Source organism: Onychostruthus taczanowskii, unplaced genomic scaffold (assembly GCF_017590055.1).
Source record: "Onychostruthus taczanowskii isolate IOZ18803 unplaced genomic scaffold, ASM1759005v1 scaffold38, whole genome shotgun sequence".
Lineage (NCBI taxonomy): Eukaryota > Metazoa > Chordata > Aves > Passeriformes > Passeridae > Onychostruthus > Onychostruthus taczanowskii.
This window is the reverse complement of record NW_024501237.1, coordinates 2,539,194-2,565,675: the sequence shown is the minus strand read 5'-3', so window position 1 is coordinate 2,565,675 and position 26,482 is coordinate 2,539,194. Positions and strand designations below refer to the sequence as shown.

General features: G+C 42.7%; 1 protein-coding gene across 1 annotated transcript; it reads right to left on the bottom strand.

The window, feature by feature from the left end:
- Window positions 1-802: 802 nt before the first annotated feature.
- Window positions 803-26,410, bottom strand: RASGEF1B (RasGEF domain family member 1B). The gene is made up of 14 exons (XM_041412076.1): window positions 26,277-26,410; window positions 14,742-14,924; window positions 13,166-13,288; window positions 12,252-12,389; window positions 9,451-9,666; window positions 9,277-9,351; window positions 7,885-7,980; window positions 7,196-7,298; window positions 6,428-6,507; window positions 5,933-6,028; window positions 4,408-4,503; window positions 3,693-3,816; window positions 2,981-3,053; window positions 803-2,161 (listed from the first exon to the last, which is right to left on the bottom strand). Exons 2-14 carry the CDS (start codon window positions 14,916-14,918, stop codon window positions 2,137-2,139), a joined length of 1,422 nt encoding a protein of 473 aa, XP_041268010.1. The 5' UTR covers window positions 14,919-14,924; window positions 26,277-26,410; the 3' UTR covers window positions 803-2,136.
- Window positions 26,411-26,482: the final 72 nt, after the last annotated feature.

Genomic DNA, 26,482 nt, shown 5'->3' with positions numbered 1-26,482 from the left:
TTAAGCACTGAGCATCTGTCAGCACTGAGCTAGGATTTTCAGTCCTGCCTGAACACTCAGCTTGTAGAGTTAATGAGTTCTTGTGACTCCTCATTTCTGAGAGTCTGTGATGTTTCCTTTGGGAGCTGCTTGACCATGGAAGAATCAGTCCTTTTCTCTCCCTTTTGCTATGGACAGGTGTGAATGGTGCTTTCCACATCAGCGGTTCAACAGCCTGACGAAGCTTGGGATGCTCAAAATTAAAGCCCAGCATGGTCTGGCTGCACCAAATGATGGAGAAGAGGGCACAGAGCATGGCAAGGCTCTAACATCAAACACTGAGTTAAATAACGGCTGAAGGAGCAGCTCTGGCTTGCCAGAGGTTTGGGATTTGTATTCCCCTCTCATGCACCAGACATAAGCCTCATGAAGCCCCTAACACCAGGGGAGGCATGTAGAGGGGAGGATGGGAAAGATCGCACCTGATGAAAGCTGGGAGGCAAGGCTGTGCACAGCAGAAGCAGTTTTCTCCTTTCCAAGAGTTGGCCTCTTGTTCCTCCTTTACCCTAACACAGGGAATGGGAAAGGAGAAGAGGAAACCTTCTCTGTCAGGGCTTGAGGCCCTGGTGAGAAGGGATTCCTTGTGGAATATGTAACTCAGAGACTTCCAGTACCTTGTTTCAGCAAACAGGCTGTAGTTAAGGACAGTATCCCCATTAACAAAGGCTACCTCAACATGTTACTATGGAATTCAAAACAAAAATGTATGCCTGAAAAGGTACAGACAGAACATAAAAACCTCCTTACTTGAAAACTCAAGAGATGCAGTGCAACAAATAAATATATTTATTCTTATTTTTTTCCTTTTTTTCTTTTTAACAACAGCAGCAGAATAATTGCAAATAGGGTTTTTTTTTTTGCCAAGTATGTAGTTTGCTTATTGATTTTTGCATCCAGGGTGATCTATAGCTACAGCTTAGTTTTGTATTTCTTTTTCAATCAGGTTCCTCCTAGGATAGAGTGACTAAGTATTCACAGCTACTAAAAATGTATTAAGTGTGTAACACAGTGAACTACTTCACAGTCATAAACATAATCCCTAAAGCAAACACACAGGAAGACTGTTTTGTTCATAGCTGGAACTGAGAAGAAGCCTCTTTTTTTTTCTTTTCAGCCTCTTGCTGTTTCAGTCAAAGTGGATTGTGTTCTCCACTGTTACCCTTTCAAAAAAACAAAAAAGGCAGCTATAAAAATTACTTAATAAAAACATACTCTCATATTTCAACAGTTTTTATGCCAGTTTCTCAATGACTATTCTAGAAAAGTCAGCTTGTTCAACCTAATATAAGAAGGTCAAGTATGGAAAATCAAGAGTAAGAAAACCTCACAGTAATAACTGTGTCTGTAGCATGTAGTGGTTAGTTGTAAAGAAGTGAACAAAAGAAAAAGCCTCCCTAGAAGTTGTAGAGCTACATAGCTACTATCTTTTTATAGGTGTATTTTCTACCACAGCCTTGATTTTTATTACTTTATATTTTTTAAATAACTTAAAATAATAATGAGTTTGCCTGCCAGCAGCCAACTCAAAAACACATTGGAAAAAGACAAAAAACCCAACCACCATTACAGTGGTAGGGAGAAATTCTCCTCAGCAGCCAATTTTTGTGTCCAGTCCTTTCCCTTCTTAGCAATCCCAAACTTCTGGGATATATTCAGCTTATTAGGAATGAGAGCTCTTCAATGCAGACTTGGGTTTCACCAAAAGGAATGGTGAACATTTCTGCCCTGTAACCTCCTGCAAGTCCTTCTAGCAGCTCTGCAGAGTCCTTGTAGCAGCAAGCTGCAGCAGAAGGAAAGGAAAGAATATTCCATCCAGGTGTGAAATGATTCATAGGCACCATCTGAGATCTTCAAAGGATTCTCAATCAATACTTCACCCTGAATCCCAGATGAGTGGGCTGTGATTTTATCTCATCTGTCAGATGGGAGAAGCTGCCTGTTTGTTCTTGAATTAACTTCTTTCATCTTTGCTGCCACAATACTGCAACTGACTGCACATCTTTCATCATTCTGAGCACCACTCAGTGCACAGAAAAATAAACCAAGCCATGGCCCTTGGCTATCCATGTAACACAGCAACAGCAGACGTGGTGTGCTCTAGACTCTGCCCAGAAGCGCTGACCTGAAAGGCAGAGGGAAATGCAAATGGGTAAAGGCAAGCATCAGAATGATGTAAATCTTCTCAGACAGAGTGACTACCATAAGGAAGCTGTGAAACTGAGATTCCAGTTACTACAGGTTTTCATCTTGTCACCCCAGGTAACGTGGAATGTCTGTGCCCTGATGTGAGTAACTCTCTTCCTCTCTTCTCCTCAAAATGAGTGGAATCAATCAGATGGAATTGTTACATCCCCTGCCTCAACGGTTCATGTATCCCACCACAATTAGTAAAATCAAAGAGCTGGTGAGGCTGCATTCTAATAGCAGTAGAAGAAAAGCCAAAAATATGACTTTGCTGAATATTTTTACCCAGCCTGAACTCTAAATTGTTAACTGGTTTCATTAATGCATTTGCCCCAGAGTTATCTTTAGGCAAACCTCAGCCCTGTCTGAAAGGCTGGTGCAGAAAGGGATGCAGAAGCTGTGAAAACATCTGTGTGGAATCCAGAGCACTCTGTATAGTACTTGTTGAGAAGTGAGGATTTCTTGAGAGTTTAAAAAGTACTTTCTTCCTTCACTGAGTAATACAAGGAATTAAAATACAAAATTACTTATTCTAATTCCCATTTCCTAAGGGGAAGAAGGACAGAGAGGTTTTACGATAAAGACTGATTGTTCTGTTTTTTCCAGGAGTCCAAGAGATTGGGGCAGGGGGGGATTTACAACCATGCTGTACCCCATCTGTTGACACATGTAACACTCCATTTGGTTTTAACTGCTTGATGCTTGCTCTGTATCCCATTCTATTTATTTATTGATCCGGGTAACCTCTGACACAAACCTTAGTGCCTTCCATCTGTCCTTTTCAATGTGGTTCTCAGGACCTTCACTTTCATAGGAAGCCAAGTAAAGTGCTGCAATCAGAAGCAAATACATTATGTTAGGCCTACAGGCATTTTAAAATTTGCTCTCCCTGCAAAGCAGACTGAGTTAAATGAAGCAGGAATGTATTATCCATCCCTCAGTTTAGGGCTTCAGAATCCCATTAGGAAGTATAGCATTGCTTATAATTGCACCCAGACAATGCTAACAAACTGTGCATGAGAACAAAGACAACCCTGAGGGGGGAAAAACCAACCAGCGGAAACTCAAAAGCATGAGGAGAAGAAAGCACTCAAGAGAAAATAAAATGAGCCCAGGGACATGGTGCTTTGTAAGTAGCCAGTGAAGTCCCTATTTTCTTCCTTAAGCAGCACCTTTAGTGCAAGGTATCCTGAAAGTCCACATAAATACATTTCATGTGACATTTACAGGGACCACATCACATTAGTTCATTCTATTTCGGAACCAATGTTGATCCTCACAGACTATGTGCACATAAAAGGAAAATCTTATATTCTCTGTCATTTGTAAGGGAGGAACATTTTTCACTTGCCAGACAGAGATGTCCTCAGGACAGTCTTTCCTTACTGTGAGGAAGCCGCAAATTAACACAGAAAGAGTTTAAGCAGTAGCCAGTGACACCATCCCAGCAGAAGTCCAGAGCTCCTTACCATCATCACTGAAGACCGGGACAGAGAGCAAGTACTGCAGAATCTTCCAATCCCTTTCAAAAGGACACTCCACTTGCTTCCATGTCATAAATTCACTGACTTGTTTTGCCAATTCCCAAAATTTCTGTCAGAATACAAAGCAGAAGAGGTGCTATATATTGAACAGCACTGCTTACCCCAAACATTTTTTTAGAAAGAGGGAAAAATCTTGGGAGACCAAGCATGAAATCAGAGGCAGAAAAACTACTGGAAGACAAGAGAGTCAAAACTCCCTTGCTGCTGCACTATCACATATTTCTTCAGAGACAATCTGGGACTTACGTGCATGAAAATGCTGCCTATATATCTTGATAGAGGAAGAACTTGCTTTTCATGTGAGGAATTAAAAGACAAAGCCCTAAAATACTAATCTAAACATTTTGTCATTAACTATAAAAACCTGTGAATTGAAATGTTGAGATGAATTTGAGCATGGGGAAGAAGTTCTTTTTTCCCCCTCACTAAAAAAACTGGGAATATTGAAAGTTTCTATAAACACTCCATCTTTGATAAAACTTCAATATTGCTTTTTCAATAGAGCAATAACAGATATACTCAAATTCCAGTCTATGTTTGCTCTCCCAGAACCCAGTGGAAATTGGACAGTGATCTGTGCTTCAGTTTTCTGTTAAAGGGGCTGACCTTGCATTAAAACCCCACTCAGTGCTCCACTTACCTCAAAATTGATGTGACCATTGGGAAGGCGATTGGCAGAACCCTCATTGAGGAAGTAAATATCTTTGATCAAGAGGCTGAAGAAAGGTATCACGATCTAGGGAGAGAGCAGCATTGTTATCAGTCTGCTTCTGAATCAAGACACAATGGTCTACAGAGAAAAATGAAAGGAAGTCAGGTGATACAGAAGGTAAGCACAATACAGAAGGACTAAGGATTCTACATCTTTACACAACAACTGCGCATTCACTACATTTTAAAATACAAGTCTCTTCACAAAGTCCTCCATTCCTATGTCATGTCCTTATAATTTTTCATTTTTTCCTTCTTCCTTGCAGATTCCAGAAGATAAATGGTCAGAGACACCTACTTCTTACGTGTAATTCCTGCAGGGTATCTCATAGTGTAGCTTTCCCTCTTGACAGGACTTGCTTGATAAACAAGGGGAGATGCACACTGAAGCACAGCAGGGAATATTGGGGTAGCAGCACAAATGGTTTGAGCTACAATTCCCTGAGCTCATGCAAGTCATGGAACCTTGCTACTTACTGGCTTAAAATTAAGCATTTCCTGCCAACTGTACAAAGTATTTTCTTTGGAGAATGCTGGAGAATTTTACTTAAAATGGTTCTATTTTAATTTTCATCCTATGGAAGTTTTCACAGCTACACATACAGCTTGTTACAACTGGGGATAAAACAAATACCACTTATTATTTCCATGGAAAATTTCACTGCACCATATTTCACTATCTTTAGATTTTTTTTTCTTTGAAGTCTTAAAACTGACTTTTCTCTGTAAAGAAGTAAGCCTCTTCCACATAGACTTCTGGTACTTTGAATGATATGTGAACAGATCCTTAGGACTCAGAAAGACATTCCATGTATAACAACAGTGTAGATCAGCAGAATGCACATGGATTTGCTTCATCTGCCTGGTAGTTTATTCCATTAACTCCGAGATCACGTTTATTCAACACAGCATGAAGTTCTAATATCATAAGGAGTTGATGAGCAATTGCTTCCAAGTGGGGAGCAGCTGGCAAGCTACTTGATTTCTTTCCACAAGAACTACCACTGAGATTCTGCATCTAAAGACTATACACAGGAAGGGAACGCCACAGCTCTGTCTAGATTCAAGGTTTAGAATACCTTTTATGAGTAAGTTTTAAAGCCTTTCCACCTTAAGCCATGAATTACTGGAAGTTTAGCACAAGCAGCAACTTTAAGAACAAATTACTAGCAACCTCCTGTCTGTCCTTAGCCTTTCTGTTTGTGGTGTGGGTTTGTGAGATAGAGGTGTCTGTCAAACAGAAACAAGCTGAGGCAATGTACTTATTTCACTTAAATAATCAAAGTGATCATTTAATGTTCGGACTTTCAGCCGCACCAAACTGATCTGGCAGCTTTTTATAAGCTCACCAGGGGTAGAGTTGCTGAGAGTGAGAATTCCATGATAAAGATTTACCATGCAACTTAACAAGCACACTTCCCTTTTGCCCACTGCCAAGTCATTTGCAAACACACCTTCTCTCTGCTGCTGTGAGCTGTCAGGGACCTCTGAGTGGCCCCACGCAGAGCAGTTCGGTAATTGTAAAAATTGCTGGAAGGGTCCATCTGATGCTGCAAGGCATGAAAAGATGCAAATAATGAATGAGGTACACACAATTCTTTTTCAACTGAGCAACTCTTAAATAGGAATAGGTCTTCTGAACAGCCCCACAAATGCAGCTTTGTAGAGGACTGAGGTATTGCTCTGTCTGTTCGTTTCATCAGAAGAAAACCTTGTTTTTTAAAATGTCCATTCAGCACAACAAGGGACCCAGTATATTCTCTTGGACAAATCACAAACTCATATAGTGCTGCACCTGCATGACCTTTGACAAAAGTCAGCTGGACAAAATCCATTAAGAGCACAAATACACTAAATTAAATGTCATAATGAAGCCAAACTCACATTTTTGAGCAGTTAAAAGTAACAAGGTATTAATAGCCTCCTGTCCAAATATTAGCCATACTCACCTCAAGAATATCAAATTTGGCTGTCTTCACTTTTGCCCAGGTCTTCTTTAATCGAGACACAGGACTCATGTTCATGCCAGCTTGATATAAGAGAAAGAGATTGTTGGAGTATTTAAAAGAAAAAAAATGTTTCAGGTAGCTTGGACCAGTAAGTATTTATAAAGCAAAGAATCTATTACTGATAACAAGTATTTTCAATGGAGCTACTCAAGAAATCAGAGTCATTGTTTCCTTCAAATTCCAAAATAACCTTGGAAACAAAATCTTCATCTCTTACAGAATGAAGGCTCTAAAAAAATGCTACGACATTATTTAATGTGGATTTGATAAAACATGTATATACAATAGCAAAGCTCAAATGAGTGTTCTGAACATCATCTCTTACACAATTCATTGAAAACTACACATAACTATGAAGTTTTCACATTTCAAATGAAAAAAGAATCTTCCCAGTATTTTCCTACCAGCTATAAAGTGGTGCGGAATTTTTAAACAACTAGGACATGACAGAAAAGATGGAAGGCATTTCAATTCTCCATATTACTGGGAAAGTTACTATTCCAATTTAGCACTGAAGTTGGTTTCAAAAAGTGGGGACTTATGTCTCTGAAGAGTTGCAAAGAAAACTTTGATTTATGCCAACTTTATATTACACAAAACAGTGTTGAGCAGCTTCATGCTGCTGACCAAGCTCAGCAGTAGACTTCTGTGTGAATCTTTTATCCAGGTTTAAACAGGGATAAAAAAAATCTCAGTACACATACTTACAAATAATAGCCATTAAGGAATTGAAGTTGCCAATGTTAAAACATTCCCGTGCCACATCGATGAAATATTCTATCACTCTTGCTCTGTGCTTCTTCTTCACAGGCTGCAAGAGAGGCATTTGTAGGGTTATGATCAGCAGGAAAACAGCACTTGGACACATCCCCAAAGAAATAAGACCCCTTTTAAAAGTCTTTTCCACATGTACCACAGCTTCACACTATCCTTAACATGCAGAGGAAGTTACACTATTTGTGTTCAGAAGCATTCAGAACAGCAAGGACAAACCAGATCCTGGGCAGGCAGAGAGCAAGGACAACAGGCAAAGAGGCTCTGCCAAGAAGAAGGATATGAACAACAGCAGAGCAGAGTAGAGGGTCAGCCAGACGAGAGAATGTGCCTCAATTCACAAGGGCCGTCCAGAGAAGAGAACAGCAGGCCAGACATGCTCACGTACCAAGAAGGGCTAACCCAGAATAAATCATCACTGCCACACGAACAAGGCTGAGGAACCAGAATAATGCTAAAAACACTGAACTTATTTCCTCTTCAGACGTGCTCTGACTGCATCCAAATGTCAACAATTACAGAACCAAGCCAATGAAAAAAGTCCAAAAGGCACCAAACTTGAAAAGGCTTCACAGTTTTAGATAACTAAACAAAACCTTCCAGCACAAAAAGTCCTTGCTCACCATACAGATTTCTGTTGCAACCAAGTAACTGAGCCTGTTAAACCACTCCACATAGGCTTCAAGATTCCGAGTCTTCTTTCCATCTCCGTAGCAGCTCTACAGATAGAAATAAAATAGCAACTTTTAGCACCATTTTAATCTTTTCCCTGGGAGATCTTTTGGCTTTCTGCCTTGCCATTCCCAAACATTGTCAAGTAACCAGGAATAACTCACATTACGCAAAGTGACAAAAAGCCTTAGAGGGAAAGCAGCAGTGGTAGTATTCAAGCATGTGTAACTTCCTGAGCTGTGGGTCCAGTAAAGCACTCCAGCAGGCACGTGGAATGCTTTAAGTCCTACTGGGATACTTTAAGGAGCTAAGACAGACTTATGCAAACAATCAGAGATAAACATCTGCATAAAGCTCCCTTGAATGTGCACACTGTTTCAGTCTTTACTCATCTCCCTCTGATAGAGTAGATAAAACATTAGGCTCTCTGCAAGTGCAGCAGGAAAACAGAGGTCAGGCACATTATGTTTGGCTGTTGATGATAAATGGACATACTGCATCCTAAGTTTGGGAGATCAGCTCTACTGTTTTGATGGGATTATCCCTTTCCTGAGCAGTGCTATGCTATATCACCTTGGAATCATTCCCACACCACATCTCAGGGCTGCCTAAAAATGGGTGGACAGCAGTTTCAGTGATCTCTATCTGGAAAAACAATTCCAGAGACCATCTGACTGAACATCAAATTGTAAACTTGCATCATTCTATTCTGTTTGTCAGTTTAAAGATAATTCAAGTTTTAATGGACTGACTCTGTCACAGTTTATTTACAGAGGTTAAGTAATCTTGAAAAATGTAAGAAACTAAGTAATTTTGAAAACAGCACTCAAAGAGATGACAAATCCATCACGGCTGGTTAAAAACACTGCATATTTGCCCTCCATCTCACATAGATCTAGAGCCCTCTACGGTCTTTTTGTTTTGTCTACCTGCTCTACCTGTAAATTCCCCCATGTGCCACCTGGCTGCAAAGAGTTCAGTTTACCAAAAAGGAAGAACAGATGTTGAAAATGAATAATGCAGAAGGCAAAGTTAAACTCAGCTTCTTCCAGCTGTAGGCCACATAAATGGCCTGGGGAAAACTTTCACAGGATTAAGTTCTCCCTTTGCTTAAGTCAGAAAACCCAGGAAATGTTTTCATTTAAGTCAATTTGTTGGCTGAGTTCTCAAGCTTCAGGAGTTGTACTCCAGAAAGAAAAAAAAAAATTCACAAAATGTTTAATGGGAATACTATAGCTTGTTTTCTACTGGTCCTCATTTCTTGCTGGACCTCACTTCCAGCTCATGGTGCACCTGATGGTAAATGATGCATTTCAGAGCTGCTCCAGATCTGCTCCCATTACCTTGTCATTATTCAAAGGATCCTTTTGCACAAACGCCTGGATAAATTCTTCTGGTCCAATATAATTGAGTCTCTCCTAAATAAAGCACAGAAGCAGCCAAGTCATATCCCCTGTTAACCTGCACTTCAAAAAGAGGGGAGGGATGAAGTCATCCCCGGGAGTGTAACAACTCACGAGCTCTATGTGCGTCAGCTGCTGAGCTAACACATAGGGATCATTGCAGACTGTGATTATGTCCCTCTGCATGGACTGGGGCTTGGTCTTCAGGAGCGTGAGGCGATCTGTGGATGTGGTGGCATCAATTTTGGCAAGCACCTCCTCGTACTGGGTAACCGCGGCCAGCTTCCGAATCAGGTTCTGCAGGAGCTGCTGCACGTTCTTCCGGTACATCTGTTTCAACATCAAACAATCAGAAAACACCTCCAAACTGCGAGAAGACAGCATTAAAATCTGCATGACACCACAAGAGATAGCTGCTGACATCTGTATTTGTTGTCAAGATAAGCTCTATTATGTGAATTTGTAATATTAGCATCTCATCAGACCAAAAGGAATCCAGCTGAGGGTTTAAGCAGGGATTGTCTCACACTGTCAACATCAACGCAGTTAGCTCAAAGAAAAGATCTGTTCAATCCACTCCTTGAAAAGCACCAACCACCACTGGAGGAAATACAAGAAGTAAAAATACTCCATCTTCTCCTGCTGGTGGTCTTAACCACAGAAAAAAACAAAAACGTGGCCATCCAGTGATAAACAAAGGGCCTGCGTCTCTCTGCAGCAAATCATGACCAGTTTCACCAAAGTCAGAGCTCAAACTTGCAGTGAATCTGAGGAAAAGGAGAAGATAATAAAACCACCTCTCTCTTCTTTTGCCTTTGCAGGCCTTTCCAGGTAGTGATTTAAGTCACCAGGAGTGACAATTTAAAGTAGGAGCAGAACTCAACTCTTAAGTAGATAAATCTGTGTAAGCAAGGGGGTTACTCTTCCAGATTCCACATATCATCCTAAAGCCATTAAATCAAAGCCTAAGTGGCTTCAAAAAGGATAATCCAAAAACTACTGTCTGCACACTATAGTATGATCAGTCCACGGCAGCAATATTTCCTTCATTCTGATGAATTTGGCCTTTTCTCCAAAGATTTTTCCAAATATGTTGTTTTAAAGGAGAGATATGCTACTGTGGTGAGAAGTTTGACTCTTACTACCAGCTCTTAAAAGAACTGGAAGTGGAACTGAGGATGTGGAATAAGAAGCTATAAGTAGAACTGTAGTGAACAGGAGTAGGAAACTGCTTCTTTTATATCCTTTATGGTAATGACTCACAAAAATCCAAGTGATCTGCAGAAAAGCAAGGTCAAGGAAGTTGCCATTTACTGCTCCAAGCAGTTCACAATAAAACAAGTCAATTTACTGCAGTGCTTGCTTTAACTTTGTCATTCTAAAGGAAACATCAAAGTCAAAAAAACCTCAAAGCTACAGCTAGAAAGGATTTATAGTTCTCTGAGTAAGATTGCTCCCTTTGCACAGTTTCTAGCAGCTTTGTACATCTGCCTTTCCCTTCAATAGACGATTTCACTGTTTAAACTGTTTGTAGTGCCAGAAACTTCGTTGCAGACAACCCTTCCCTCTTCTCATTTCATTCTTCCATCCACCCGCTCAACTTCCTCCAGGCTAAGCAGCTCTTTTTCTTTGTGCCAGTGAGTATTTTTCAAGTGGGTGTGAGTCCTCAATTGCAACTACTTTGCCTGGAACTGAACTTCAATTTCCTACCTTGCTGTGAAGAGTATCTAGAAACAAAGCAACCTGGCACCCCTGGAGTGAGGGCACACCTCTTGCCTCCTCCCAGTCCAAAGCTCCCTGGAGCTATCTTGCAACCTTCAGCTTGCACATCAAATTGTGTCTCTTTTTCGTTTGTATTCCATACCACATCTCACTCTCCTGTCCCATCTTCTTCTGTCCCTCCCCACTTTGACAACATCAAAGTGTATTTCAGCTTCCAAGTTCAGCTTAGGTTTGTTCTTTTCCATGCTTGTGTACAGCCTCTCAAAGCCCTTCTAGGCCTTTGGCAGCACTCTCAGCTTCTCTGAGTCCAGCTTACCTCCACGCCTGTTAATGTGCTGTTTGCTGCCTCATCCACACCATTACTTAAAAGCTTATATAAGGAACACTGATCCCTGAGGAACACTGGAAACACAATGCCATTTAGCAATTGCTATTTGTGTTTATAGTTCTTCCAAACGCCACTCCAGTGTCTTTTGCAATGGCAGTATTATGCCAGCTACACAGGATTTACTTACTGAAACCTTGTTAATTCCCTTCCACTAAGTAAATATAACCCTTGGCTTTTGGCCGAGTTTATTTCAGTACTTCAAAGACAAGCAGCAGTTAAGCATCAAAATATTTCATAATATCCATGTGGAACTTCCATCTGAAAAGTGGGATTTTGAGATTTCCTTGTGTTCTCCATCCACAGGAAGGAATAGGACAGACTTCCTCTGAGTTGATACTTTAAGCTCAAGACAATTCTTCCTGGTACCCTTCTCTTTTGGAAATTTCTCCCCAAACCTGCTATAACTTTTCCATTGACCTACAGGTCAAAGGCCCAATTCCAACACACTTTACTCAAGAAATTATCAACACTAATAGGGATTTCTCAGCTAGCTTCTTGTCCTAGCTAGCTTCTTCCAAGTAAAATGATAAATACTAACACCCACAAAGTTGTGCCTGTCTGCACAAAATGGGATTATGTTATGGGCTTAGAGGTGGAGAGAACCTTGCCGGTGCTTTGGAGAAGATCTGCTTATGCTGTGTGGTTTCATCCTAGGCTTAGGTGCCAGACACAACTTTTTGCCTACTAGCACCTTGGTAATAAGTTTTCCTAAGCACCCAGAGCCACACCATGCTCTTAACAGCAATATCAAAGCAGTAATAGCAATGCCTTTTTATCCAGTAACTTTGTGTGCAGACAAACTTACCTCATCCCCACTGGCTATTCTTTGTGCCAACTCCTTTAAGTTCCTCATCATTCTTTCATCTCGGAAATCATAAGGAAAAGTCTCTGTCCACTCAGTCAACAACTGTAGGATTTTTGGTGCAATTTTCTGGGTCCAGTTCTATTTGGAAACAGTAGTGAGGAATGTTACATGTAACAGCAATGCAGGAAATACCTAGCTTAAAGGAAATAGAATTCTGCTCTGCAGGATACTGTGGAGTGTAAGAGTATGGATGTCAGGTTAAAATATTTTAATCTTAACTTCATTCAGCATTGGATTATAGGCCAGAGCCAATGGCCATGGAAGCCAATGAAGAGACTCTCATTGGCTTAGCTGACCTGGAAATTAGGCTTCAGGTGGGTGGAAATGACTCCCCTCGTTATCAGGAGTGCCTCAGTGCAAGGCATTGATTAGTGTTCTTTAACTTATGACTAACCCTCAACAAAGAAAGTGGTAAATTTCAGTTGTGCCATGACCCATGCATGCACTACACCTCACAGGGAGAAACCTGTAAACAGACAGAGAAGGGCTGCTGAGGAGATGTGGGGTCAGAGGCTGCCTTGGGCATAGTGACCACAAAATGATTTTTGATTCTTGGTAAAATAAGGTCAAGGGTCAACAAAACCTCTGCCTTGGACTTTCAGAGGGCAGATTTTGGTCTGTTCAGGTTCACAGGGTCTCTTGGTAAAACAAACAGTGCAGCAGAAGCAGCAGCCCTCATGCAGGACAGGCTGAGCAGTGTGGAAATTCCCCACGAATCTCAGTGAATAAAGGGTAAAATTCTAATTGCTTGCATCAGGTTTTTAATCTGTTCTATCCCTCCGAGGACCCTCTTGAATAGGAGCATTTTGGTTTGGGCAGGGACCTGGGAAGTCCCTGTGAGTGTGGGATCTTACCTTGTCCAGGCCAGGCTCCCTGAGTCTCTGCTGCTCAGTGCACAGCTGGCAGACTTTGGCCATGAGCTCGTACGGGTGCAGGAAGAGGCGGGAGCTGAGGAGGAAGGTGAAGATGTACGTCCTCTGTGGAAAAGAGGAAGGCAGAAAAAAGCATAAATTATCAGCATTTTTTACATTTTCTCGAAATGCCTTGCTGAAAAATCTGCTCCTCGTACTGTACTATCTGCAGCAGAAAACTCTATATGTGGCTGTGCCAAAAGCAATTACTACAGAGGTAAGCATTTAATTTAACACTTATCATTGCTCCAGAACCAGTATTATAAGTTTGTGCTCGAGCCAAGTTATGCAACATTAAACCAAAACAAGGCAGGGCAAAGGTAGTTTAGCTCTCCTATTGCACACAGCCTTATTGCAAGCTTATTACCTGAAATTACTCAGAATAAAATTTCAACTCATCTTCTCCAGCCCTATAGTAAACCTTTATCTCCTGGGTGAAAGTGGAGGGAAATACATAGCTTAATTTCACACAGTAAAAATCAGTAACTGATTCTGAGGCTACAAGAAGAGGCTCCTTATTTTGCTTTGATTTTCCATGTATCATGATTTGAACTCATTGTGATATGGATATTCAAAATATCCATTCCACTTTCCACTTTGCCAGTAGTTAAGTATCTATGGCACCCACTTTACAAAGACTCTACAATGTTCAGGCTCTAGAAACTTGGAATAAATCATCATGTTGGTCAAACATGATTCAATATAGTGTCTACATTGAAGTTTACACTAAGCATTAAGCACTAGCTTAAGTACTGTTTTGTACTGCTGTTAATTCTGACCCAAGTTAAAAAAGATCCTGTCTTGGAATTGTGTACAGATCTATGACAATAACAGAAACTGAACATAAGCAGAGTTATATCTTCAGCAGGAGCATGTAGACAAGTAGAGCTACAGTTTCATCATCCACCATTCATCCCCAGCTGCCCTTTTTGTCACCTTTTGATACCATTCTTTTTTGTCTTCTTTTCTAAGAATTATAGAAAATGTCTCAATGCATGGATGTGCCTACACAGGTCAAAAATTCTCAAATGACAAACTTCCTGTTGTCACATCCAGCCTCTGCTGATCCTAAATAGTGTGGTACTAGTTCAGCATTCTGGTTGCTTATTTCAAGTACACGTCGACCTCAGGTAAACTATGGGAAATATGCATTAAAAACCACTTGGTTTGGCAATAAATACTTTCATTCTGTCACAATGGTGGTCATGCCTTTCTCTTCAGCTTGCCTGGCAGCATTTTTGAGGGTCAATGGTACACACAGTCCATCAAGCAATAAGCCAGCCTAGGTGTGTGCTTTATAAATGAGTCACCAGGTTGCTCACCTCACAAAAGGAGTAATAAAGCATTAGACTTCCTAGACTGGGTGAGTTATTGCAGGATGCACCCAGGTAAAGCACATGTTACACTGCTGGTCAGCCTCCTGTACCCTTTCCTTAGCAATGGATGTGACAAATTCTGCTCCTGCTGCACATGTTTCCCTTTAGGAGACACATCAGGCCTGGCCACACAGCTAACTTACATCAGGATAGTAATCCACATTGGGCACCAAGTGCTGGATCAGAGCTTCCAGAGACCCCGACAGGAGATTGTTGTCGTGGTAGTAGAGCCCTCCACAGTTGTCTTCTTTAGTCTGATACAGGTTCCTGTTGTAGCTGCTGCTGTCAAACATCGCTGCAAAGGGAGGTGTCTGTGGCATCTTGCCCTGAGGAGACACACAAAAGAGATAAGGGATAATTCAGGGAAGGTACAATCTAAGGGGTTTTCTATCTTCCAGAGATAATACAGCACTAGAAAAAAACTCAGTGTCACGCCATGGGTTACTTGCACACAGTGAAGATTGTACTGTTTTCAAGCCTGTGCAGACTCCTCAGGAAAGGACCAACACAGGCTTTCACCACTGCCTGTCACAATTGCCAGGTGCTTCTTTTATATCTTGCTGTTTCTTTATTAAATGCCAGATAAGATGTCCAGGCTAAGAGTTAGAAGGTGGTATAAAAATCCTAACAGGCTTTGGGAACTCAGACTTTCTATAACGCTTTTGGGGATGTGGCATAAGGTTCACTTTGGTCAAATTCTGCAAGTAGCTCCCCAAGAGCAGCACCCTGAAGTGGAAACAGGTTCAGGCTGTCCCAGGCTGACACACCCCTCAGTGCCAGTGCAGAAGGAGAGAGACTGAAGTGAAGCCCTGAAAAGGTTATGTGAGAGGACAGTTTCCTTTATGCAACACGACAGCCATGCAACTGCAATCCCAAACCTCCCACTTTCCAACTCCACCCTGGTAAATTGGTGCTTGGTTTTCCCAATAACAGTGACAAGTGTGACCCAGGCTAAAGCCTGATGCTTCAGTGCATCTGCCTCCACCTACTCTCTGAGTGGCTCTACAGAAATTTGGAAAAACTTGCCTAGGCATAGTTGCTTACCACTGTTGTCCAAGTTCACCAATGATATAAAAGATGAGATCAGATTCAGAGTTTTGTTAAACCTTCTCCCCAAATTCTGTGAAAATGTGAAAAAAAATCCAGCCTTGTGTTTCCCAGCTTTAGGAAAAATAAAGCAATTACTCATCAGTCTGCATCTCAGTGCCTGTGGAATCAAAATGTCTTTCCAAGGAAAAGATCAGTCAGTGCTGCAGGCTGTTTAGTCACTCAGAGCAGTGGGTGGGCAGCAAGGGGGCCATGACCACTCAAGAGCTCTTCTGGTAATGCAATATCTGAGAAGGCCAAAAGATAAAATCTCCCTGAGTGCTTGATGTTGAGTTATAAACTCCTTCCTTCTCCCTCCTTCCCTGCTCTCTGGGAGTAGCAGTTCTTGTCAGTTTAAGGAACTTAGGTTTTATAGCCTCGATGGGAAGCTGAGTCTGTGCCCAGTTTTAACCCCAAACATGCCAGTTTTAACTCTACTGCAGCAGGTACTGGGTGCTGATGGGCATTCAGGGAGAGACAGATAACTGCAAAAGGGGGTGGCACTTTGTTTCCAACCCTCTCCACAACTTCAAGGCAAGGGAGATCAAACTGAGAGGACAATATCCACAGGCTGCTGCGCTCATGTGATGACATGTGCATGAGAAAAGCATTAATGCCTCTGAGCCATCATTGTAAGAGCAGATGCTGTTTCTTTTCTCTCCATTGTATCAAATCCTATTCGGGAAAAGGCTCTTTAAAGCCACAGACCTCAGGGAACACCAGCCTGTGAAGGCACCCCGTTTTGAGAACAACTAGTGATGTGACAGCCTGGAGATAAATAGAGTGCTGCCATCTGTGTGTTCCCCAGCCCACAATAAAGCACTTTTCAGTGAGCTCGGTGGAGATGAGAAGTTATTAAGTTATTAGCCAGATTCCTTAGCTTGGACCTGGAGCACCACACAGACTTGCTGCTGCTGCTGGCAGTGTGTCCAGACAATGGAGACATTCAAACCAGCACAAGCCTGAGTGGTTCAGTAAATAAACAGTAAAAGAAAGCCAAAAACAAAGGCAGAGAAGGACAGTGGAGAGAGCCTCCTGGCCTACACGACCTGTGCTAATTCCACCTTGAGAGGTGCCAAAAGATATCAGCATCAAAATAGGAAAGACTGAAAAGTCTCAGTGTCTGAGAAGTGACATCAGACACTCTATGCAGCTGTTCAACCAGCGTTTCAATTCCATTCAGCCCAATGAACTGGGAGAAGAATAAAGTAAATACACATGCCACAGTGTAAAGTGCAGGACTGAACTTAACTGGATTTCTGTGCAAGGGAGTTCAAATTACTGGGCAGGTGAGGTTCAACCCCACCATGGCCATGCTGTGCAGCAATAAAGCATCCTGATGCATAAAGACTCCTGGTCTTTCAGGTTCTTTGCAAGGCTAACCCAGTTTAAGGAACAAAACTTTACTGAGGAGCTGACAGGAACCTTCTGCAGCATTTCCTAGGTTTTCATACTGTGCATATAAAGCCGCAGACTTGAACCAACTCCAAAATATTCTTCAGCCCACTGACAATGAAAAAAGTCCTGTTTGCACCAAAATTCAGAATTTTTTTCAGCTACTGTAGCACAGTTTATTCAGTCAAAATACAAGTGGTAGTGAACAGACTGTAAATACTGCAACCCACCAAACATGTAGCACTGTGGCTGCAAGGTAATACCCCACAGGGAAGTCAGAAAGGCTAATCTGCATCTGCAAAACAACTTGACATTAATATCAGTACTTGTAAAAACCTAGGCGAATAGGTGTTTCAACCCAGATCTCATATTAACCAAACCAGCCTAATTCAGGGTGAGACTGGAATCTGCAGGGGATTTAGCCAGACTAGCCAGCAATTCGTTTTGATTTCATGCAATCCTCACAACACAAACCAGGCAGGTTGAAGCCACAGTCTCCTAGAGCCTCATCAACAGGAAAGAAAAAATGATTAGATGTACTGATTTGTAACCATGAACTAAAATTCTCAAAAGCCTGTCCCAAAGGGTACATACTGTCTCACTTGTTCGCTATCTATTTCTGGAAGCTGCTTGACAGAGCGGGCTCAGTCCTGCTTCAGTGAGACACCAAGTCGTGGTGATGCTGTGTGTGGTCGGAACTGGGTTTCACTTGGAAGCAAGGAGGACACAGGACACGCTCTCCATGCGATGAAAAAGGCTGATAGCAAAGTGTGACAGAGATAAATATAGCATAGCCAACGGGGTGATTCACACAACACATGTGCTACTCCAACATGACTCCTTTATTATCTTGACTTTGACTCCTCTGCTGTATTTTATTTGGAGGTGGAGACACAAAGCAGCATGCTTAATTCTAATTAGAAGCTTCTTTAGCCAAAACTTCAGCTGAACCCTGCCTCCAGAATAACTTGAGTGGAACTGAAATTTGGTTACAGAGCAGATAATGGTCCACAAATCCATGGCATATAGAGCAGAGGTACCTTGGAACCTAAAAATATTGTTGACAAAACTCAGCAGGGCAAGATCTGACGAGCAGGAATTGGGAAAAAAGACAAGAAATATTATTCCAATGAAAAATGTTCTGGGAGTTAAAACCTGGAACTTTTTAACTGGGCTTTGGAAACATTTGGCTAGCAGTCACATGGAAACTCATTTATCTCTTCTCTCTTTATTTTTTTTTTCCAAGAATGAAAAAGAGTGTTTTTTTTTTTTTTTGTTTGTTTTTGTTTTTTTTTTTTTAAAGATATGACTTGAAGGAAAGAGCAATGAAATAATTTCCTGGCTTTACCAGTGATGCTCTCCTGTGACACAGAGAGAAGTTAAAAACTCTGCACTCTGGAAAGAGGAATGCAACATTTTTTTTCTGCATTTAGTATCGTTATGGAGAACATGAGACCTTGAGCATTGAAGTCCATATTCTGGCTGTGAGTAGCCTCTGACAAAGAATCCTCAACCTTCCCAGTAACAGCACTGTAAATAACAAGGGAGAGCCAAAGGCAATGTGCTCAAACCCCCACCATCTCCTGCAGGAGCCAAGTTTCAGTTTGGCAAAACTAAAGGAACCAGACGTTGCTTCCAAGATTGCTTTTCCAAACCTTTATGTTTAAAAAAAAAAAATAAATCTGTTTTCTACTACAAACAGTGGGAGGTTGCATCGGTTTGTTTTAATTTGTATTGAAGAGCTCAGGCTGCGCATCAGATTCATAAAACAAACCCAATAATATGGACAGCTGGTGTCCTTCATAGAAGCACCCTCTGAAAAGTTCATTAGTAGCCATGAAAGGTGCCTTTAAAACCACTGCCAAACATTTTCAGCTCCTCTGTTAGGTACAGCTTTCTCCCACACGGTATCCCTCAGGAGGAATGGTATGAGTCCCAAGGCACACCTCCCCCTAAAAGATGCAAACTGCAGAAATGCAATTACATCCCCTCAGAGCTGTTCCCTATACAATCCGAAACACTTGACCACATTTAACAGGTGATTACCATCCACCATTGTTATTAAGGATGCCATCATAAAACTGAGCTATGGCAAAACAAAAGACTGACTTCCTGCAGGAGCCAAGCTCCAGAGAGCCCTCATTATCCCTACTCCTTCTTTTGTTAGCAACACGCCTACAGAAGCCTTTACTAGCCCTTAGCTTTCTTAACCTCATCCCTAAGTTCTTGTACCATATCCCCAGATTCCTCCAGACCTCCCTAGCCTGTCTTCCATGAAAAGCCAAGAGCTTTCCATTCCAACGCTGCAGCCACAGGAGCCACCCCACCACCGATGCCAGTGATATCACATCCATGCAGGCATGTGCGTGTCTCTGAATCTCCTTGTTTGTTCCCCATGCTGAGTGTGTTTGTGCAGAGGCATCTGAGCCAGGCCTTGTTAAAGCCGACTGGCTGGAGTAGCTGGAATCCTTCTGCAGTGCTTGGGGCATCCACCCAGGCGGTCCAAAACAAAAGCACACCTGACACAGAGGCCGCCCATCGCCATCCACACAGCTCTTCCTGGTGTGTGTGCTTCTGCTCACAAAGCTTTCTTTTTTTTTTTTTTAGCGCTAAAAGGTAAAGGGAACTTTTACAGCTCAAGCTACTGAGAAGATAAGAAACCCGAAAAACTCCCAGATGGGTGTTTCATGTGCCTTACTTGCAGAAATTAAGATCACAGAACTGTCCCAGCTCCAACCTTCTTGCTTCCACTCTTTGTGATGAATTTGCCATACAATTCTCAGAGCGTGACTTCAGCACCGACTCTGAGTTACAGTTCCTTCCTAGAATTATTTATTAAGTAAATCTTTTAAGAGGCAGAGTACAGAATTTTTTCATATTCACACAGGAGATGAAAAGGGGAGTGGTATTGGCTTTTTCCAGACTGAAATCAAGAGGAAGATTAAGAACCTCTCATAAGAATCCAGCCCAGAGGCAGAGGACCAAAACTATCCATGCTGGACAGTGTCATAACAGTAGAAAATATATCTTGCACAATTGCTGGTGGGGCAAGAAAAGACCTGAGGTAGACATAAGAAACCTGAGTGAACCTTAAAGTACTCTTTGGTTTTCACTAAAACAGCAGAGGATGAACAATTTTGTAAAGTTTTCCAAAAATCACCCAGGCAACAATAAACTGCAAAAGAAAATTAAAAACCCTAGTAAGCAAAGAATAAAACAGGAACTGAATTTCAAGTAGAGGCATTTTCCTCCTGAATGTGCATTTTTCTTGGGTCTATAAATAGACCCCGCTGATGATTTGGGAAGGTCAGATGCAGCACTGCTGACTGATCACTCACATATGAGAACTTTGGCACAGTAATTAAGTGAATCCTGAATTACTTGAAATTAAAGTCCTTGGATATTGAACAGCAGAGGTGTGATGGGTATGAATACATTTGTGGGTTTATTTGGCAGCATTAGGAACACTGTGAGGCATTTAAGAACGGCTTGAATTTCTCCAAATCTGCAAGCATAGAAAAAGGGAAGGAAACAAACAAGTTCCTCTTTGTTGCTGATGTGCTGTAAATCCACGTTCCCTGCTTAAGCCCCACAACTCAGCTCCCCTTCTGTCCTTTCCCATCCTCTTCTTCAGTGGGGCAGGAAGAGAGAGAGTCTAATGATGCTGAAAGTGGCTGTGACAGCACTGCTGCAGTGCCAGAGAAGCGCATGCAGGCAGACTGCATCACGGCAAAAATCCCAGCTGCAGGAAAATTACTCAGCCCAGGGTGAGGACAGGACATGTGCTCCTCCCAAACAAAACACATGATACAATTTGCCCGTGTTGCTGGACACACAAAAGCAACAGCCTTGAAACACATGACACTAAAAGGATACCACACCTATAACATATAATTTCTTAAAGCACTTGTCTCTTACCATGACCACAATGCTGCTGAGATTTCTGTCTGTAGGTTAAAAAACTGAAGAGACCACAATTATTTAAAAAGATATGAAGCATGCTCCATTACTGATTGATTAATCTTTTTGTTAAGTTAATTTTTAAGTTATTTTTAATTTTATGGGTAATTTCTTAATCTGGATACTGTTCTTTTACCATTTAAATGCAAACTAAGGCTCTCCCCACATAAGTGTGGGGATTTTGTACCTTGTACATCTTTTTGTTAATCCCAGTTTCAGAAAAGAAGTTTAAAACATGAATAAACAGGATAAGTATATAAGTAACATGATGAATTAGCACAGCAGTAATTAAATGTCAGAAGGCACAAGAGACTCTAGAAAAGTTCAGTCCACTGCATGTGGACTCTTTAAAACTTGAGGGATTTACAGAATGAATTAAAAGGAAAAAAATGCACAAGAGTCTCAGGCCAGCCAAAGGATTCAGTGAAACACCTCCCATCTTAAAAAACAGACAACACATATAGCTACTCTTTTCTACCAAAATTTCTGAGCAGACAGTTGGACTGAAAGCAAGAATGCCACTAAAGCCTTCCAGTTCTTTACGTTACTGAAGCAGGGTGGGGATTTTAGAAGCAAAGCATTCCCCTTATTGGACCCAGTGAAGCACAGAACAGTTTTACCATTTGTTCTTAAATATTACAGCCTTAAAACACAAAAATCCCACCTCTCTACTCAGCCAGCTGCAGACTGGTTTGTCAGGGCTGCCATCCACCAGCAAGAAGCAGAGCTCCACAGCCTGGAGGAGTTCACCACCCTAGCTCCCACACTGCTGAGGGGCAGCTGGGATGCTGCTCCTGGGATGCTGGCATGCTGCTCCTCACTCAGCTGATGGGTTGCTGCAGTTCTGAGGTCAGGAGTTTGAAGTCAAGTGAACAGCAGTGATGTTTTATTCCAAAACATCACACTGTAAAATGAATGATTCAGCAGCTGATTCACGGTGGCTGAGATGTCCAGGAATGGGGTGTGGGGTGGGGTGGACAGATGGGGCCTGTGATGCCACCTGTGCTATGCTACCCCCTTAGTGAATCAGAACTCTGACATGAGTCCTGTAGCTCTGTACCTATGGAGTTCTGCACTCTGCATAATTTCTGTAGCATGCTTTGTGCCCCCTGCATACTTCCAAGTGACAAAACTGAAATTTGATGTTCTCAACAGAGACGGGAGCAGTTTCCCCTACACTACCACAAGAAGAGAAACACTGTGGTATTAGACTTTCACTAACCTTGGGGAGTGTGTTCTATTCTATGTGACAGAGATGTAATCCTAACCCACCCCAGGTGATCCAAACCAGAAGATCCACCTTCCCTATCTGCGTGGGCAGTAGCTAATGGTTCTGGACCATTTCAGAGTGATAACTGGGTTCATCAAGAGCTGTTCACAGATTCATCCACAGAAAATAGAATTATTATGGCATTATTTCAGTGCTTAGACCTGGCACCTGGCAGTTTGGATCTGCTACAGGCTCCTCACGTGGCTTTAGTCGAGTCACTCAGTTTCTCATTATTGCATTCCTCTGTTTGACAGTACAAAGAAGGGTAACTATGGGGTTATTTCCTTTCATTAAGCACTAAGATCTTTTTTCAAAAGGTGTACAGAAGGTGTATCTTATATTACTGCCTGGAGCATGGTACTAGCCCTAAGCATGAAGCTCTCTTGACACGGTTCCTTCTTCAACCTCATCAAAGCAAGACATACTCTGAATCCCAAAACTGTTGCTCTTTGCAGACACCCATGCTTGGCCTTTTGGTGCTACCTACAGTACACTTCAAAAGAAAACACCTTTCCCTTTTGTAATCATAATAGGCAGCCAAGTTATAATTTACAACAGCAAATTTGTGGTGTTTAGTGTTAAATAACAGTACTAAATTTCATTTAACTGTTTCTACCTAAAACCTTATTGCCAGATGTCTCTGCCATTTAGATGATGCAGAAAAATTGCTGGTTTTAGGGCAAACAATTAATATGATCTTTTTTCCCCGGTTGCCGAGTCCTTATGTTTCCATGAACAGTACAGAATTTTTACTGACACTTCAATATACAGCAGGTTGAAAGCAGTATATTCACACTTTCTGCAACAGAAACACTTCAGTTAAACACCCACCACCACCACCACAACAACAAAAATACACTTTCCAATGTCCAGATTGAAGATAAAAATGGATGGTTGCACTTTGTCAGCTAAGAGAGGAAGTACAGCTCCGTATGTGCACCAGCTACACTTGCCTCTCACCCATTTATATCTAGGCTGGGTATCAGCCAGAGACAGAACAGAGCTGGGTCTGAGGTACAGAGGACTTGTAAAACATTTATCTGCAATCAGCCTGCCTGACTCCTTGGGAACTCGAAGAGAAGCACATTACAGCCAAAAAGAGTGGAAAGATCTTTCTCCCCAGGCCAGCAGGGCCCCAGCAGACTGGTCTGTGTCAGCCCCTGAGACCAGCGGCAGTTCCCGGGCCCGACTGAGGGTGGACCCCTGGGCCTTGCAATCGACGGTCAAGCGCTCCTTGCCCCGAAACAATTACAGCTATTAAATCACCACCCAGTAGGTATGATATTGAGCAAATGTACACCACGCTGGGCTGTGAAAAGATCATTACAAACGCGGCCTAACAGCGTCTGAATCCCTGCAGGATGTTTAAGGGAGGATCAACTCTAGTCCTGATGGACAAGTACTGTCAGTTCAGCACGCTACATTCATGCAGAAAGCACCTGGCCTCGTATCAATGAGAGCAATTACCTCAGAGAATACCCCACTCCCCACTCTGACTCAAGCTGATTTATTCTCTGTCTTCCTCCTCATGAATCCCAAGTCTCACAGCTCCCAGGCTCCTTTCTGCAGGTGTGTTACCTGGCATTTCTGGCCCTATTTCCACGTGTGACAAGAGGCAGGCAGAGTAGCTGACCCCATGGGAGGGGTGACCTGGGGAACATTTTATTCTGGGGAGAAGATGCATTTTGATGAATCAAACCCAAAATAGTCAGAATGCATGGATCTGAGTCACTCAGTGCTATTCTGGAGCCGCCTAGGGAGAGTGAGCTGGATTGTTGTCATGATCCTGCACATTTCCCATTTCAAAATACAGCCATACTAAATGCCACCCATTCAGGTTCCTCACAGTAGCGATTTAGTTTTTTAATACTACTTCTTACAGCAGCTAGAACAGAGGAGAAATTAGCAGCAGCTTTCAGCTGGAGTCTTTGTCTCCTGTTTGTAAATTAATGTATTGTCTTGCTGTGGCTGCAAAATGCTTTCTGGAAGCTTTGTTTACAAGCTCATTTTCTACCAAAGTGTTTATGAGATGATGTGGCTCAGTCCCTCATACCCATGCCAAGCAGAGGGCGCTTGTCAGTGCTTGCAGAGTACACCTGTGTGTTTACTAACATTTGGAAAAAATGCTTAAGTATGTGCAATCACAGACTGTGCCTCCTCCTCTGAAACGCAGGCAATCTATCCCAAACAGCCCTAGCATATGTCCCATAGACCCTTACAGTGATGTACAGCACAGACTGGCAATATGAGCCACACACAGCTCCCTCCCGTCTTCACCCCAAGAAAACCTCACTTTTTAACCACCCTGTTAGAAAAGCAAAGCCCCATATTGTCAGCTTCTCCAGTTCATATTCCTCCACGGATCATGCTGCAGGGCTGAACTGTGCCTGTCACTTCTGTCACAGTGTGACAGCAGCTCACCCCGCAGACCAGGAGCAGGCACGGTAAGGACTGTGTAGATAACCCACACAACCGGAGCACAGGCAACAACACACACAGCTGTCCCCAAAACCTCAGCAGAAGGAAACCACAAAGAATGCAAACCAACAGGGATTCAGCACACCCTACAAAAAAACCCCTTTACTCAGTGCGTGGCACAGCTGTGAGCTTAACCCTTGCTAAATCAGTAATTTCTTTCCTCCTTTACAAAGATTTAACAAATCCTACAGTGGCCTGTTTCAGTCCTGCTGTTCAAAGGAGTGATATCCTCACTGCTTATCCAAAATCAGAGCCTGGTCTCAGCTATTAGTTCTCTCCAGTACAGCTCATCAGTTAGCTACTTGTCTTGAGTATATTTAGCATTGATTTTCAGCTGATTAACAGCTTCTCTCCAAGGCATCTAATTTGGAAGCCGTAAGATAAGCCTGAGGAAGCCGTACTTCAAAAAGCTCTTCTCAGCTTTCAAAATAGAGAGAGCCTGGAGACCCATTCCTGCCTGCCCAAGTCCCAGTTTCCCACAGATGGCACAGATGACATCTCAGCCCACCAAGGCACTAATCTCACTGAAAGCAGCCCCCTCAACATTCCTCACTTAGACACAGCCGCCCGTGGTACACAGCACCTCTTTGTTCCCGGCTCTTTTGATTTTTCAGCCCATTCTTGCCCTTTGAGAGGAGTCAGCCCTCCTCCGCTCTGTTCCGGAGAACTCCTCTGAAAGAGTTCCTCATCCCCCTGTGTTCTCTTTAGCTTTACACACGGGCAGGCATTGCTTGTTAGGGCTGCCTTAGTTTACGGTCGGGACTGACGCATTGGTCTTGGGTCATTTAACACTCATTTGGGGTCATTTAGCATTGATTTGGGGTCATTTAACAGTCCTTACTCGTACCCCTGAACTGCGCAGGAGCCTGAAGTTTTATCACACTTACACCCAGCAAATGCCCAGAGAAAGACACACACACACAGACACACACAGACAGATACAGATACACACACACAGAGACACAAACAGACACACACACACACACAGACACACAGACAGATACAGACAGACACACATCCCGCCCACACCCCCTTTTTACTCAGCCCTACAAACACAATCTGGTACATGAGTGCTTTTTTACCCTTCCCACCCAAGAAAACCAGCCATCAGTCGAACTGCCGGGTGTAAAGAAAAGCAGAGATAGCTTCTCCAAGGATTATAGCCACGGGGAAAAAAAAAAAAAAATCACATAGTGCAGTTGTAGGACTCTGTTCTGTCTTACTACAGGGAAGGGTATAAGGAGAAGGACCCAATCACTGCACCATCACTGCTGGGTTGAAGTCTCTCCCTTCCCCGGTATGCTGATACCCCCCAAAAAGCAGATCTGTCCGTACAGAACTGGCTAGCCAGGAAGGAGATTAAACACCGGGAGGAATGAGACCGTCCTGCCGGAGCTGGCAAAGAAGACAGAGGATGGATGGATGGATGGATGGATGGATGGATGGATGGATGGATGGACAAGACGCACCGCAGACATACGGACTGTACCTGGAAGTGTCAGGCGCTCCCGGTCCCAGACGCTGCTTTATGGCTCTCAAGCACTCATCATCCACGACACAGCACAGCGCGGCTCGGCTCCCCTCGGACTGTGCCGGCGGCGGGCGGAGCGCCGGGAAGCGCCGCTCCCGTCCCGTCCAGTCCCGTCCCGTCCCTTCCCGCCGCGTCGCCGCCCCGCCCGGCGCAGCGCCGGGGCC